We start from the raw sequence: 16,723 nt of genomic DNA on the forward strand, positions 1-16,723 counted from the left end.
CAAGAACTCCAACATGGAGAAAGTCCCAGATATGGCTTGTGAAATGTGATGATTAGTCACCAACATTTGAATCTCCTCGCCTCCGTGTGGACTTAAATGATCCGGTCAATGTGTGGCAATCTTTTGCAATATTAAATTGAGTGTGTGGATTCTACATGGTGTCTAGTTGTATGTAGGCTCCACTATTGACCTTGCTGCCCTACAATTTTCAGCATTGTCTATGACGACTTGGACAACATTTTTAGGCTCCACCATCTCAATGGATTCAATGAGGATATTGGCAATGAAATTTGCATCTTTTACTCAATGACTTATATTCATTTTTTTTTGATGCAAAGTCGACTTTATATAAAAACATTAATGATACATACTTTTTTTTCAATGAGTATTAATTACTCATAACCCTTAAAATGGCCCTACTTCGTTGTACTCAAATAAATTAAGCATCATTGAAGGCCATTAAAATATTAATATAATAATATCTCATTAAATACTCATTATTTTGATGAGCCACCTAAACCAAGGAGTCAACCACTGCATCCACTACGCATCCATCTACCTTACTAAAAATAGTAAAGGTCCATCGCTAACATCCACAAACTTACTATAATAGGAAGATCCTCGAAACAAAAGTAGAAACCTCTAGATAGCCTAGCCTCATAATATACCCACAACTTGGAGAGGTAAACACCGTCATCTGCCACTTGAAGAACTCCAAAGCTCCTAAATTGGACCCTCTAATTCACCATGCTAGTTTACGAGGGTCAAATGCTTAGGCTAATCCTGTGAACTTTGATGCTCATGAGAAATGGGACATTATATTTCCTTCAAAAACATCGCTCCCTTAGGGGACACTACCATGACAATGATTAATGGCCTATTATTGCAATTTTTCCATTCATCATAAATGATGGACATAGTTGTTTCGGGCCATGTATCTTTGATCACTCTTAATGATGTCGCTATTGAAGCTCCTTTGTGAATAAGGTGGTTTGTATTGCTCTATACACGGGACTAATATAATCAAGAGTTTTATTGCAAAGAGTATTCACCATCTATCATCAATAAGGCGCTCTAACAATATAAAAAAGGAAGCCCGTTGCCATAAATGCAATGAGCAATGCCTTGATCAACAACCTTTAATTGCATTTTTGAAGGCCCTATCTAGTGGGCCACTTTTTGGTGTAACTAAATCGTTTTGTAGTTCTGAAGCTGGTGGCATTGGCATGAAACGATGTGGGCGAGCTGGTTGTGTCAAGCCACTAGGATGTTTCTTTGAACTTCTGTCGCAAGAGGATGATTAAAAGTATTTGATTTCCTGTTTTACATGTTGGTTTACTCTTGTTCTTTAATATAAGTCATTACTAGATCTTGTGGAAGCCCTTTCTGATTTGGTCCCTAGCAAACTCTTATCTTGTGTCTAGGGATGACACATAAGTGACCTTTTGCATGATAGTATTAACTTGTATGCTCTTTTTTGCAATTGTAAAACTCCCACCACTAGAAATTTGCTTAATTATTGTTGTATAATGCCTAAGTGGAGAAGTTGTGTCAATTCTAAAAGGTCTCTTCATTTTAGCCGTAGGCAACTCAACTAAAACTTCTAGTTCCAGCATTTTTTTATGAATAATGAACCTAAAATGGAAAATATTAGTAATTCGTTTTTTTAAATTCAACATTATAACCCCTTATGCATAAAAAGTTAATTTTTTTTCAAAACTTCTTGAAAACTTGTAAAAACTTGAAAAAACAAAGATTTAGTCACCTTTGATGGCTAAAGCTTCCTTTTCCAATGATTCCTAAGCTTTTGGTATTCCTCTTACTCTTTCGTAACCTTCACCTTCTGAAATAAATGTAGCAACTCTCTAACTAACTTGGAAGAAAAAGATGGTGTGAATGCAAGTTTTTCATGTTCAAGTACTGATTTGAAATAGCAGAAAGTTGAAAGTTAGGGCGAAATTAGGTTGGGAAGGGGGTGGGGGGTAATTTGTGGGACCTTTGATTGGGCACCCATGACATTAGGTTTGCCTAGGGTACCATTTCGATTCTTGGGTTCGGGGTGGGTTTGGTGAAGGGAGAACCTAGGGCTGAACTAGTACTGGACCTAGATTGCAGTCAAACTTGGCTCCAATTCTAGGCTCAATCAGGTGAGTCTCATAACTTATATTGTTGGCCTTCATTTCTAGTTTCTCATCAAATACCAATGCTCACAACCATCTTGTGCATTGTTGATTGATGGTTCCACAATGAGTGAAGACACAACTGTTTCTTTACACTTACATGAAGGACCACAATGATTTTTTCATACAAATTGTAAAGAACAGAAAGATGTCTATTGTGAAACTCAGCCTAAGAAACATTGCTATTTGTACTTTTGTACTCTAGTATCAAAGTTACTATAGAATCAATGATTAGGGGTGATTATCTGGAGATAGCCATTGTAATGATGGAGAACAATAAAGAAGACATTTATTAGAGACCACAGTATAAACGATATGGTCATCCTTAAGTATAGCATGGGTAGGATTTATGAGTCGATTCAAAATCACCTATAAATAACAGTGAAACTAATTGAGAAAACTGATATTTCCAAGGCCAATTTGAAAGGTCAAGTCAAACAATTAGACAAGTCAAATTGAAAACTCGCGAGCCATATTAGTTTTGAAAAAGGAATGAAATCCACCTGATCTCTCGACCATATTTGTGATTAAGGAAAAAATTATCAAACTTGGGAAATTGAATGGTTCAACGATACTGTGAAAGGGTTGGTTATCTGGATCTCTTTCCTATTAGAATATTTCTAATAATGCTCTATCTATCGTATGTAGATAGTTTCTATTTTCTGGTAGTTTCTAATTTTTGTATTTCCGTTTTGTATATATGAGCTTGTAAGCTCGTTGTAATTATTCAACTTTATTATTCAATACACAAAATAATCTTTCGATTATTTTATGGTATCATGGTATTCGAGCTTATTTTTAATTTTTTTCAAAAATTATAATTTCTTTTCTGAAATTATTAGAGCAATTTTCAAAATTATTATGTGCTTCTTTCTTTCTAATCTCAAAACCCTGAGATTTTCGACTAGTTTTTTTGTCTGAGTTTTTAAAAAAAATCGCAAGTCGCGTATTGGAAGAGTTGAAGAAAAATCGTGACTTCAACACGCATTTGCGTCTGCCTGTGTCTGTACATCACTATTTTCATTGAGGAAAAGTTGTGTTTTTTTCTGGAACTCCCAAGTGATTTTACAAACAAAAATGGCTCACGGCTCGAGATTGGGCAATTTTTTTGTTGTGGAAGCAAACAAACGTTTTGTTCTTTGCGTCTGAACAACTCAAATTGGGCGGTTTCTGTTGTGGACACGAGCAAAAGATTATTTTACCTCCATTTCTTTGCGTCTAAACAGCTCGGGTTGGGTGGTTTTTGTTGTGGATGCGGGCAAAAGATTGTTTTATCTCCATTTCTTGGTCTACACGACTTCATCTACGACATCCAGGGTTTTTGCAGAAATGTCAAGGCATCAAATATGTTCAATCCGCTATTTTTTCTGCAACTTTGACCTTCCAAGTCGCCGACTAGGGTTTTGCTCGAAACCCTAATTTTTTGGGGTTGGCAAATTTTTTTGATTGTAGATTCTTGGTGGGTTTTTCGAGGGCTCAATTGGGTTATCATCCATTTTTTTGGGTGCCTCGATTTTCGAGCCAGGGGATCCAAAACGTGATAGCATATTCCTTTTGGATTTTCAGTCTTCTCTTCTAGGTACTTGTCATTTTTTTCTGGGTCAGCCTAAACATTGCCTCAAACTTTGTGCAAATGGCATCCTTGACCAACCTGATGCTGGAAAACAATCAACGGTTTAATGGCAACAATTACAACCACTGGAAGCAACAAATGTTAACTATCTTAGAGTATTGTTGTTTGGATACACTTGTTCTAGGCATAGAAACTTGTCTTGCCCCCACTAGCATGCGTAGTGGGACCTTTGTTACAACAGATTAGGATAAGTTTGATGATCAGAATTGCAAAGCTGTTATGCTTCTCAAGCTCTCTGTCACAGATGATCAACTACCTTAGATTCCGTCTGGCAAGTCGACTACAAACATCTAGAAATATTTAAAGGAGATATATGAAACATCTGACAAGACTTGAGCATTCTTTCTGAAAAATCAGTTGTTTTCCATCATGATGGATGAATGTATGTCCTTACAGGAACATCTCATGAAGATTAAGGACATTCGTGATCAGCTTGAAGCCATCAGTGAGACAATGGAGGAAGAAGATATGGTAGTTATTACCTTGAAAAGCTTGCCAACATCTTATGAGCATTTCATAGAGACTCTCAACATTACCTCAACTAATGTTGATCTGAAATTCCCAGAGTTGTGCACCAAACTCCTACAACAGGATCGCTGGAAGCAACAGTTTGGTAGCCGTGCTTCCTCACCCTCGTCAAAACAAGCCTTTGCAGCTAAGTTTCAGCCATCTTAGTCATCTCCACAGGGTAGTTCCCATCAATCCTCAGGCAATTTTCAGCAGAAGAGTGTTCAGTGTCATTACTGCCGTAAGTACGACCACATGAAGAAAGATTGTCGTTAGTGACTCTCTTCCAAACAAAAGAAGCTAGGAAGGTCTAATTAGCCAGCGAATGTTGCTGAACATTTTGAGACAAAGGAGTCTGTGTTCTATGCTTTTATGGCTAAAAGCCCTTCCAATTCAGCCCAATCCTTTGCTTGGTATATTAACTCTGGTGCTTCATGTCATTTCTCTCATTGGCGTGACTGGTTTATGGATTTCTATCCATACAGCGATTCAGTTGTGTTTGGCGGAGGAGAGGAGTTCAAAATTATTGGCAGAGGAAATGTTCAGATACAGTCTGGTGGGTGTCAACTCATCTTTCTCAATGTCTGCTACGTTCCTGGTATGGCACTCAATCTTCTCTTTGTGAGTCAAATCATGAGAAATTCTCCTTATTTGGATGTGGTGTTTAGTGCCCACAGATGCTCCGTTACTGATCGAGAGACTCGTCTTACTGTTTCTACTGGTCTAGAGGATCATGGCCTATATCGGCTTACTAACACTGGTGATTCTCCTGAAATAGCTATGGCAGCTCATGATTTATTTCTCAACACTTTGTGGCATCAGAGATATGGACATCTCAACATCCAGTATCTCTCCCGGCTATCCCTGGAGGAACTTGTTTCTGGACTACATCAGATTCAGCCGCAACATCTTGGAGTATGTGACGCTTGTCAAGCTAGTAAACAACATCAAAATCCTTTCAAAGATGGAGATTCCTGGCATGCATCTCAGGTACTTCAGTTACTTCATGCTAATATTTGTGGTCCTATGAATACATCTTCAGTTATTGGTTGCAAATATTTTTTGCTTATTGTTGATGATTTTAGTAGAAAAATGTGGGTGTACTTTCTTAAACAAAAATCAGATGCACTTAGTACATTTTAGAATTTTAAGTTGGTTGAAAACGAGTTTGACTACAGTATTGTTTCGCTTAGAACAGATAATGGGGGGGGGGAATTTTGTTCTCATGCATTCTTCGGTTTTTGTGCTGAACATGGCATCAAGCGTCAATTCACCACACCTTACACTCAACAAAACAGTGTTGTTGAGTGTCGCAATCGTATGATTGTTGAGATGGCTCGTTCTATGTTACAACATAGGAATGTTCCTAATAAGTATTGGGCAGAAGCAGTGTTTACTGCTATTTACCTTTTGAATCATTCCCCTACTGAGGCTGTCAACAACAAAACTCCCAAAGAATTGTGGTTTGGTCGTAAGCCCACGATTAGCCACGTGAAGATTTTTGGCTCTCTTGACTATGTCTGGATTCTCGATGCTAAATGTTCCAAATTAGATTCCAAGACTTAGAGACTCATGATGGCAGGGTATAGTGACAACCATAAGGCCTACAGGTTGATAGATATCGACATTGATCATCTTATCTTTAGTCGTGATGTTTTTGATGAAACTTGAGGACCGTTTTTGTCCTCTTCTGAGCAATGTTTTGAGGAACAGCTTCACAGTGTTCCCCTTCCTTTAGCACCATTTGATGGGTAGAATGATACAGATAGTGCCTGCCTTGCGACACTTGATGTTGATCCTATTGAGGCTCCTGAGAATGATCCTCTTCCTGTTGTTGCTTCTGAACCTCTTCCTGCTCCTCCAGCTCCTCCAGAGGTTGGCTCTTCTACTCTCCAACCCAAATGGTGTGTTAAAACTATTAGTGATCTAAGGGATGATGAGCTCATCGAAGGTAGAGTTTCTCGAAATAAGTGCAAACAAACAGTTAATTTTACTCTTATGGCTAACATTCATAGTGTTTATGAACCCCAAACTTATTCCGAGGCTGAAGGTATTCCTGAATGGGAACAGGCTATGGAAGCTGAACTTCAAAGCATTTAGAAAAATCAAACTTGGGTTCTTTCTGATCTTCTTGCAGGGAAGAAGCCTATTAGCTACAAATGGGTATACAAGGTCAAATATAAAGTTGATGGCACCTTGGACAAGTATAAGGCTCGTCTTGTTGCTCGAGGGTTCTCACAAAGCAAAGGTATTGACTATGGGGAGACTTTTGCTCCTACAGCTAAAATGAGTACTATACAGATTGTTCTTGCTCTAGTAGCTCAGTTCGGTTGGAAAGTTCATCAGATGGATGTCAAGAGTGCTTTATTTAATGGTGACTTACAGGAAGAGGTCTACATGATGGAACCTTTTGGATTTAAGGTTGCTGGTCAGGAACACAAAGTCTGTGAACTTGTCAAAGTTCTCTATGGTTTGAAACAAGCTCCTCAAGCTTGGTACATGAAAATTGATAAATATTTAACCAACCATGGTTTTTAGAGGAGTCCATCGGATTCAAACCTATATATCAAACATGTAGGTGATGATGTCTTGTTTATTGTTGTGTATGTGGATGATTTGATCATCACTGAAAGTTCAACACATTTGATCGTGGAAATCAAATAGGATTTGTACAACACTTTTGATATGACAGATTTGGGACTCTTGCACTATTGTCTCGGAATTGAGGTTTGGCAGACTGAACATAGTATCTTTCTTTCTTAGTCCAAGTATGCTAGAAGCCTTCTGGACAAGTTCAGAATGCAGGATTGCAAACTTGCTCTCACTCCTATGGAACCTGGGCTCAAATTATCTGCTTAGTCTGATTCACCTATTGTAGATGAATCCTTGTTTAGACAACTAGTGGGTAGTCTCATTTTTCTTACTGCCACCAGACCTGACATTAGTTTTGCTGTAAGCTATGTCTCCTACTTTATGACAACACCCAAGATTGATCATTGGACAGCTGCAAAGTGTGTCCTGCACTATGTGAGTGGTACTCTTGATTATGGTCTTCTATACACTCAAAAATTTGATTCTACACTATGTGGCTACATAGATTCAGATTGGGCCAGCTCTGTTGATCATCGTAAGTCTACCACCGGCTATGTGTTTAATTTAGGATCTGCTGTTGTAACATGGACTAGTAAGAAGCAACAGGCAGTGGCTTTGTCTTGAACTAAAGTAGAGTATCGGGGAGCAATTAAGGCAGCTTGTGAGGCAGTCTGGTTTCAGTAGATGCTTCCAAATATGCATGTTCCTCAATAAGGACCGACTCCTATATTCTGTGATAATCAGGGAGTACTCAAATTGGCAAAGAATCCTGTCTTCCATGAATGAACCAACCATGTCGAAACACATTGTCATTATATTCGTTAGCTGGTGGAAGACAAATCTATTCAGTTGCTATATGTTCCCACCTTAGAGCAGTCTGCTGCTATCTTCACCAAGCCTTTTGGTTCTGATAAATTTGTAAAATTCAGGGAGGCTATTAGTGTTATTGATAGATTAAGCATTATGGGAGGGTATTAGAATATTTCTAATAATGCTCTATCTGTCGTATGTAGATAGTTTCTATTTTATGATAGTTTCTAATTTCTGTAGTTCTGTTTTGTATACATGAGCTTGTAAGCTCGTTGTAATTATTCAATACACAAAATAATCTTTCGATTATTTTATTTCCATGGATTGAATGCTATTGATGAATCTGTCATGTTATCATAGCTTGAATTATGTTATTAGATGGAAGAGTTGTTGAAAACTGTCTGATGAAGCTTAGTTTTGGATTCCTTCAGGGCCTAATTGGGATTTAACTGTAGATCAGATTTTTTGTATCATATTCATCATGTGAAGTGTAGTTGGTTTTATAGTGGTGATCAGTAATACTCTATTATATGAATATACCCTAATTCACCACAGAATTTTTTTTCACTTTTTCCTTATCTCTAAAATTCTTAATTTTTGTATGATGGAAAGCAGTTATCTTTTACATCGAACAGAAATCCAAAGTTCTTTTTTGTATCATGCAAGAAATTGAATAGAGTTTAAAGAGGTTATTATTTTAGGATGCGATACATATTGTTTAAAATTTCCTTTTACACAAAGTTTGCATCACATAATTTTAAGATAAAAGGGGGACTTCATCATATTGAACAATACCTATATATTGGTATTTTTGGTTTATACTCTTTTTGAACATCAATAACTTCTGCAGTGATTTTTAATAGGAATTTTATAAAATGCCTGAAAAATCACTATATAGGAAGCATCAATACATTTTATAAAAAATAAAAAATCAGTATTTACTTAGATGCCTTGAAGACACATTATGTCTTTTTTGTTCAAATTTCTCTGGTTTTAATGGCTGATGGTTAGCATTCTATTGTTCAGACAGCAAGTATGAACAAAGGTTAGGACTTTATACTTCCCAAAAAGTGTTGCAAAGATATCAAGTTGAAACACGTACGCAGTATATTTAATGGATATAAACTATGAATCTTTCAAGACATCTTTTGTATTTTTTGTTACTGCTTTTATTCTTATCAGACTAGCAAATCAATTGTTTTACGATTTTCACATCTGGGCCACTAATTTGAGATCTCATTTATATTGGCTTGGATCTGAAAGTGTCCTGATATAATGCTGTATAATGCTTAATATGGATGTTCTTGGGATTCTTCATTGTTTTAGTGCACAGTTTGCTGATGACATTCTTTCCCAGCTGGAAAATGATTTTTTGGCATCTGTCAATGCTGAGGTATATCCCATGTCTTTTAAAATGTATTTTCATGATGCTCTCTTTTTCTCCTGTCTTCAAACTGGATTTGGCTAAATGCTGGTTCTTGTGATTAGGACATAGGTGGTAATGTTGCTGAACTTGTAAAGCCTTTACCATGGTATCCAGACAAGCTTGCATGGCACTTGAACTTCTCTCGTATGCAGCTAAGGAAAAATCAAACACTTGAAAGGTATTTGAAATGCTTGAAAATTCCACTTTTAATTTGTATTCTGTATATCTTGTTGGGATTCTTAAATCAGTTACTTCATTTCTTCATCAGACACTGTGCTTATTGGAAAAATGTGACTCTTTCATGTTAATTCCAAATTTATTAATTGTAATGTGGTGGAAATGGGATCTAAACTTAGAATACAAGGTTTGATTCAAACCTCAGTCCCAATAATTACATAGGAGAACAACCAATTGTCACAACTAAAGAATTCTTGAAAGAGATGGGCACAATGGATTGATTGTTCTCTCTTTTGTTTTTTGATTTGATTTGGATATGATTGTTATGCAAGAACTAGGCTAAAAGGTGCAAAATTTACAATATTCCACATAGATCAACAAATGCAGATTTGAGAATCAACTATGATATATAGAACTGGAAAGGAGATGCAAAGAGGAACTTGAGTCTGAAATCTTAGCTCAAAATGGCTGGACGCTATCAATAGGTGGCAGAGTCCAGGTGTCCCAGGTTCAGTACATAAATCAAACTGGTCTCAGGAGCCTGCAAACAGCCCTTGGATCAACTTTCGTCCCAAAAAATAGGACTATGGCACTAGGTTCCCTAGTCAATGAATGATGTCAGATTGCTTCTTTTTGTGTCTTTAGTAGGGTCTTTCATTCCAAAATTGGATGTGAAACCTGTACTTTGACATGTATATTGACACGCAGATAGAAAATGGTGTTTGTGTTGTATAGGGGCTTGCCTTTATCAAGCCACGAGTTTGGAATCAACCCAACAAAAATGATGACATGAAAAGGAAATCTTAGATCTGAAATAAATGTTTGGATTGAAAAGAGTATAGCCTTGAATCTTGATCGATGATGCAATGCTCTCAGATCAAGTTCTTCAGATGTTGATACAATAACATGATGAATCATCACAAAATTGATCATAAACACATCATTGAAGATGCCTTGGTGTAGCCTGATGCTACTTGAATAAATCTGCGCTTGAGAAGATTACTTGTTGTCAAGTGGAATCTTGTAGATGTGATGTGCGCTTTATAGGGTACTCTATTTTTTCATCAAGGGTGATCTACAACAGACATATTACCATTTCAAGGCTAGATCTAGGACTCACAAAGCCGATACATAATCTTCCCTTAAATATAGCCAAAAAAAGGTGGTTGGACTAATTCAGTAACTGAATGTCTGCCCTAAATTGTCTCAAATTTTGGGGATGAGAAGTTGGGGGCCTAGTTATTAGATCTAAAATCCATATGGGTGTCGGCAAAATTGAAGTGGGCCTTTGATTGCATTGAACTTATCAATAAGATAGGACCCATATAACTGTAAAATGATATAAGATAAAAGGTACACTTAAAAGTAAGGGCACAAAAAGAAGTGTTTTGAGACTTAAAATTGAATATGACTCATATTCTTGATTTAAATAAATAAATTCCCAAGAGTGCATAAAGGAATTGAAAACTAAAATTAGTGCCAGGAGAGTGGAAAATAGAGAAGTACAATTTACAACATTACGTAAACAAATTCTGATTTCTATTTGTTGCATTGATACTCCAAAACTCATCCAAGTGTGTTGTAATGACCTGCAGACCTCCTCTCAACTGTATGATGACCGATGCCAACTTGGTACAACTCCTTTACCTTCAATGACAACTTGATACACCCGTACTACCTCTGTTCTAGGCTTGCGCAGTAGTTATAGCAATTTGCTGAAGTTTCTTAGTTCTGACGTATGATTGTATTTGTGCAAACAAATAATCGTCCACCGCACATACGCCAAAAACACTAATGCTAGATAACAAGAAAATAAAGTTTAAACACTATAGAATGGACTGGAACACACATGCAGGAGATGTTCAGATTAATAATGATAGTACTCTAGATTACAATAGTTTTGGACAAAGAGCAAAATAGATTAGGGTGAGGAGTTACTCCCATCGAAATTGCAGAAGACCAAGTAACTCCGAAATAACAGACAAGAAGTCCATATTTGGAATTCACAACACGAATAAAATATTCCAAATTGCATACCTACAACAACCTACAATCCGATATTAAATACCCCTTGGGAGAAACACATGAGGGTTTACAAAAAAGTACCAACACGAACACACCTATGGAAAATAAAATAAAAATGGACCCCTTCCTTAATTAATTAAAGGTCCATTTATAATATTATTTAAATTCTAGGACCATGAATTAATTAAAATACTTAATTAAAATTGGGGATACTACAAATCCTTGCTGCCCAAAGATTGCTTTTCCTCAAGCAATCCGCAAACTCCAGGATCCCAAACCATGTGGAAGTGTTGATAGCAATATCTATTGGAAGTTTTGTGCTGCTTTAGGATCTCATGTGCATAATTGGATTCAGTCACGACAAGTAGAATGCCCCTAAGCCTCTGCTGCGCTACTTTGATATATAAATTGCTATGTCCGAAGACACCAAGATCCCATTAAAGCCAATCATAAAACACATTGGTGCTTTGATCCAAAAGTTTCATGACATCGTGCATACCAATCTCTTTTGGAATCTCAAAACTCAAGTAAATCTTGTTGCTTCCATGAGTATGGTCTTGCATCAACAAGTTTCCAAGGCTTTCATCGAACACATCGCACTCCAACAATGTCACTGCACCAATCAACATTGTCACTGTACAAGTCAACATTGCCACCATGCCAATTAATGCTCCCACAGTGCTAGTCTACATTGTTAGTGTCATTTAGCATTGCCACTCTACCAATGAACATTGCCATCGTAATTGTGGGCATTGTATTCGTGCCAGTTGACACTAGTGCCATCGTACAATTCGACATTGCCACCATACCAGTTGGCATTGCGACCATTCTTGTACTAATCATCATTGCCACCATGCCAGTTGACACTAACACCATACCAATCAACATGCCATGATGCTAGTCGACACTACCATGATGCCAGTTGGCATTGCCACCATACTCGTCCTAGTCAACACTGCCACCATGTCAGTTTTGCCATCGTACTGGTACTAGTTGGCACTGCACCATGCTAGTTGGCATTGCCCCCGTTCCTGTATCAGTTGGTACTACCACCATTGGCACTGGTACAATACTAGTTGACATTGCCACTGTACCTGTATTTGTCGACACTATCGTTGTACAAGTGAAGAGAAACTCTCCATCAAGCTTCCACTGCTCCACTCTAATATAAACATAGCCATGCCTGGAGTTTTCATTGTCCAATGGAAGCCAATCATAAAACACATACAAAGCTCTAATCCAAAATCTTCATGTGGTCATGCCCATAAAAAGGATCACTAGTAGTGTTTATTTCTCCATGCAGCTGATTGATCAATGTTGTCTTCGAGACAAGCTCCATGTGAGTGTCTTCTTTAACCTTGCTTTTGTCATGTAGGTTTAGGTTTTCTCCACTTGTAGGGATAACAAATTCTTGAATATCCTTGTGTGGCTTTTCATTTTCCACATCTAGTGCATCACTCCTATTGTCATCACCAACTCCCTCACACTTGTGCAACTGAGACTTTATCTTTTCTTCACAATGATCATGCTTGAATAAATTATTGACCAATCTACATGCCATAGTTGAAGGAATACATTCCACATTACGAACACCCAATAGCATAGATATTATAGTTTGGGGTATTTCCGCCATCTCTTTAATGAAGGAAATCAAAAGGCTCTCCATAGCAACCAAGACCTTAGTATTACGATATTCCTTGATTGTGACCAAGAAGTGTTGAAACATATCATGGATCAAATCTTGCAACCCAAGATCTAAGAGGAGGTTACCTACTTTGATATTTGAACGGTTCTCCAAAATTGTAAATCTTTTGCCAAATAGATCATCACTGATGTCATCAAGGCTCTGAAAGTTGTCAATAATCAAGTGCAATATCTTTGTCAGGATGTCAGCATCATATGGTGCTCGAGGAGTCAAGATTCTTAATATCTCACTTAGACTTGTTATAGTTGCCAAATTGATTTCCTTGTTAGGGTGTTCCAACAATCTGGGTTTTCTTAAGGCGATCTTGATCGAAGCAAGGATACGCTATATGAATCATGAAGGTGATTGGTCCACCTTACACAAACATGTGTCTAATATATCTAATGGAAGATCAATACTATCGCTGAGCTTTTTGCGAGTCTTTTATTGTGCATTGAATCACAAGTGTCCATCATTGTTGGGCGCCATAGTGTGATCCAAATCCTAAAATCTCTCAATCATCTCAATAGGCTAGCAAGGTCACCAATTTTGATACCATTGTAATGACCCAAGGTTCTCCTCATCCATGTGACAATCAATGCCAACTCCATACGATTCCTTCGCCTTTAGTGGTAGCTTGATACACTTGTACTACTGTACTAGCTCCACACTACCTTTGTACTAGCTTTGCACTACCTATGGGGTAGTTATGGCAATCTGCTGAAGTGTCTTGGTTTCGGCGTACGATCCTATTCACACAAACAAATAATCATCCATCACACATATGCCATAAACACTAATGCCAATTAGCAAGAAGATCAACGGTATAGAATGGACTAGAATGGTCATGTAGGAGATGTTGAGATTAATAATGATAGTACTCCAGATTACAATATTTCTGGACAAAGAGAAAAGAAGAGTAGGGCGAGGAGCTACTTCCACCAAAATTGTAGAAGACCAAGTAGGGAGGATATTTTACCTCCAATTGGAATTCACAGTACAGATAAAATATTCCAAATTGGATATCTACAACAATCTACCAGCTGGTATTAGATACCCCTTCGGAGAAACTTCCAAGGGTTTATAAAGAAGTGCCGACATGGCCAACACCTACGGACAATAAAATAAAATTGGGCCCTTTTATTAATTAATTAAAGGTCCATTTATAATATTATTTAAATTTTGGGACCATTAATTGATTAAAATAGTTTATTAAATTTGGGGTCATTACAATGGTAAAGAAATGTTTTTTCTCATACTTTATTAGTGGGGTTGTTTTTCCTAGTTTAGTTACACTTATATATCTATGGAGTACTTATTAGTCATGTTTATTGTTTATTTCAAAAATCACTACACAACTCTCCATACATGTCTGCCTCAACCTCATACTGGACCTCATCTACCTCCAAAACCAGATAGTTTATAGCCCTAAGGCTGTTTGGATTGAAATAAAAATCCCATAGGGAGAGGTCATAGTTTCTTCACAAAGCTAACCTGCTGGTTTGATTTCCATTGAGATTTTCTGTATTTAATTTTAAAAAACAGATTTATAAGAAGATCCGCCATCATCCCCCCAGCTTTCCCACCAAAAAGAAAATGACATGCTAATTCCAGGATGGAAACTTTGCCCCAGGTTACTTTTTCAGGGGATGAAATTGAGAATAGCTTATGGCTACTTAAGGAGAAAGCCCTAATATGTTGTTTCATAGGGGCATTTTAGTGACCTCAAGCTCTTGGGCTATGGTTTTAAAAGAAATTGGAAAAATGTAGGATTTGTTGACACCCAAATGGTTCCAAAAGCATAGTTTCCATCACCTTTTCTAAGCTTAACCAATAAAAGGGACAACGTTTTCTTTGGAGCTTCATGGTTTATCTGAAAATTAGATAGGTTTATGAAGCTGTAGTTGTCTGTCTTCAATTAAAGGAAGAGCATCTAGGAAGGTTCCAGTTTTGGAAAACTACTGTTGCTTCCAAGTGATTACTGGCATGGATAAATACCTAGGAAAGTAGGGAGAATGCTATATGAGACTATATCACAGAATCCAACATCACAAAGCAACAGGCTGTGCTAAGCTTCCAAGAATATATCAACATAATACATTGATTGAGGGAATCTGTGCTGGGTAGAATCTTGCCGGAAATGGAAGGAATTAGTAGGTGATGAGAAGACCTCCTTATGCCTGATCTGGCATGAAGAAATACCAACTTGCTTTAGTCTTTCCTGTAATTGAAGTACTGGAACTGCATGACCTTTTATTTTGAGAACAATACAGCCAGCAGAAAACACAAGACACATAGGCAAAAGGAAGTAAATGGTTAGAGAAAGCACTCAACCACATGTTCGGACAAAACTAGATGCCCATTCTCATCAAACCATCATCCATTCCAATTCTCCGACATGAAAATAAAAAAGGTGCTAATCTCATAATGGAAAGTCAATTTCTAAGTGGATGAATGGAGAATATCGTATGGCTTACTATGGAGAAATCCCTGACATGTTTCGTAGGGACATTTTCAGGAGATAAAACTCCAAGGCTGTGGGTGTTCGAGAATTTTAAACTTGTGGCATCTGTTGACATCTAAATGAGACCAAGAGGAAATTTGCCATTTTCTCTTTTAAGTGAAAACAATAAAAGAACAGGTTTTCATAGGAGCTCAATGATTAATTTTTTAAATTAAATAGGTTCATGAAGCTGTGGTTTTCCATCTATAATTAAAAGAAGGGCACCTAGGAAGGGTCTTGTTTTGGGTAAGGTCCTGTTGCATTAAAGGGATACTAGCATGGGGGAAATAAGGAAGCGTGCTGTAGGAGACCACATCATAGCATCTGACTCTAATTAAAGCCAATGAGGTTCTTGCCTTCCTAGTAAATGCCATCATAGGCCTACTCATGGTCTGAAACAACTTCCAAGTCAAGAGATCCAAGAACTAGATTGAAGGGAAATGAGAGCACTCCAGAAAGTCCTCTGAGATCAATATGCACATCCTGTATCCAATAGTTCCTTGAACAACTTCTAACAAGCAAATACAAGTGCATACTACTATGCCATAAAAGTGGAAACAGACATAGTTGATTTCCTATAACTAAAACTTTAAAGGAAAGTGATTGCAATTTACCGATCTAAATAAATTTCAGCAGCATTACAGACATAGATTATTATTCTACAATCATGAAACTAGAAGAATGAGACAAAATAGAGAACAAAGATATATGTGGGGAAAACCTTTCCAGGTAAAAGCCCCACCCTTCAAACCATCAAGCTAATGTATTATTCAGCAACAAGTTACAATTACATTTTCAGCCTTCACATGGAGATTTACATCTTGCTCCATTCTAGAGAAAATCCGGCCGCATAACCCTGTGGAAATAACTTCTCATATCTCTCTCTTAATTATCTACAACAATGCTTTGAACTCATAGAGTTTTCATACAAGAGGAAACAGTTTCTAAAAAGCGTCTACATTCAACGCATCTACAAATTATTTTAGAAACTTCCTTATGCACAACCCTTGCATAAAAACAAATCATAAGAGAATAAATCACCAAAAAAAAGAAGCTTTCTGTTTTTCTACTCCAAGTCTTTTATTATGGAAGAATCCAACTTCATTTAGCAACTTTCCAAGAAAGCACAAACAAAACAATAAATCGTGGTAAGGCTGAGTCACCTTATCCCAACATAGATAAATGC

The 16,723-nt window shown here is 37.2% G+C and overlaps 1 protein-coding gene across 1 annotated transcript in view; it reads left to right on the forward strand.

The window, feature by feature from the left end:
• LOC149552335 (S-adenosyl-L-methionine-dependent methyltransferases superfamily protein) overlaps positions 1–16,723 on the forward strand; it is a 177,915-nt gene that overhangs the window by 51,376 nt on the left and 109,816 nt on the right. Inside the window, exons 3-4 of the mRNA XM_089787871.1 lie at positions 9,049–9,115; positions 9,211–9,326. Coding sequence (XP_089643997.1) covers positions 9,049–9,115; positions 9,211–9,326 — 183 coding nt within the window. The remainder of the gene's footprint in view (positions 1–9,048; positions 9,116–9,210; positions 9,327–16,723) is intronic.

This window comes from Cupressus sempervirens, chromosome 6 (assembly GCF_028749045.1).
Source record: "Cupressus sempervirens isolate cs-2001-9-10 chromosome 6, ASM2874904v1, whole genome shotgun sequence".
Taxonomy (NCBI): Eukaryota; Viridiplantae; Streptophyta; class Pinopsida; order Cupressales; family Cupressaceae; genus Cupressus; species Cupressus sempervirens.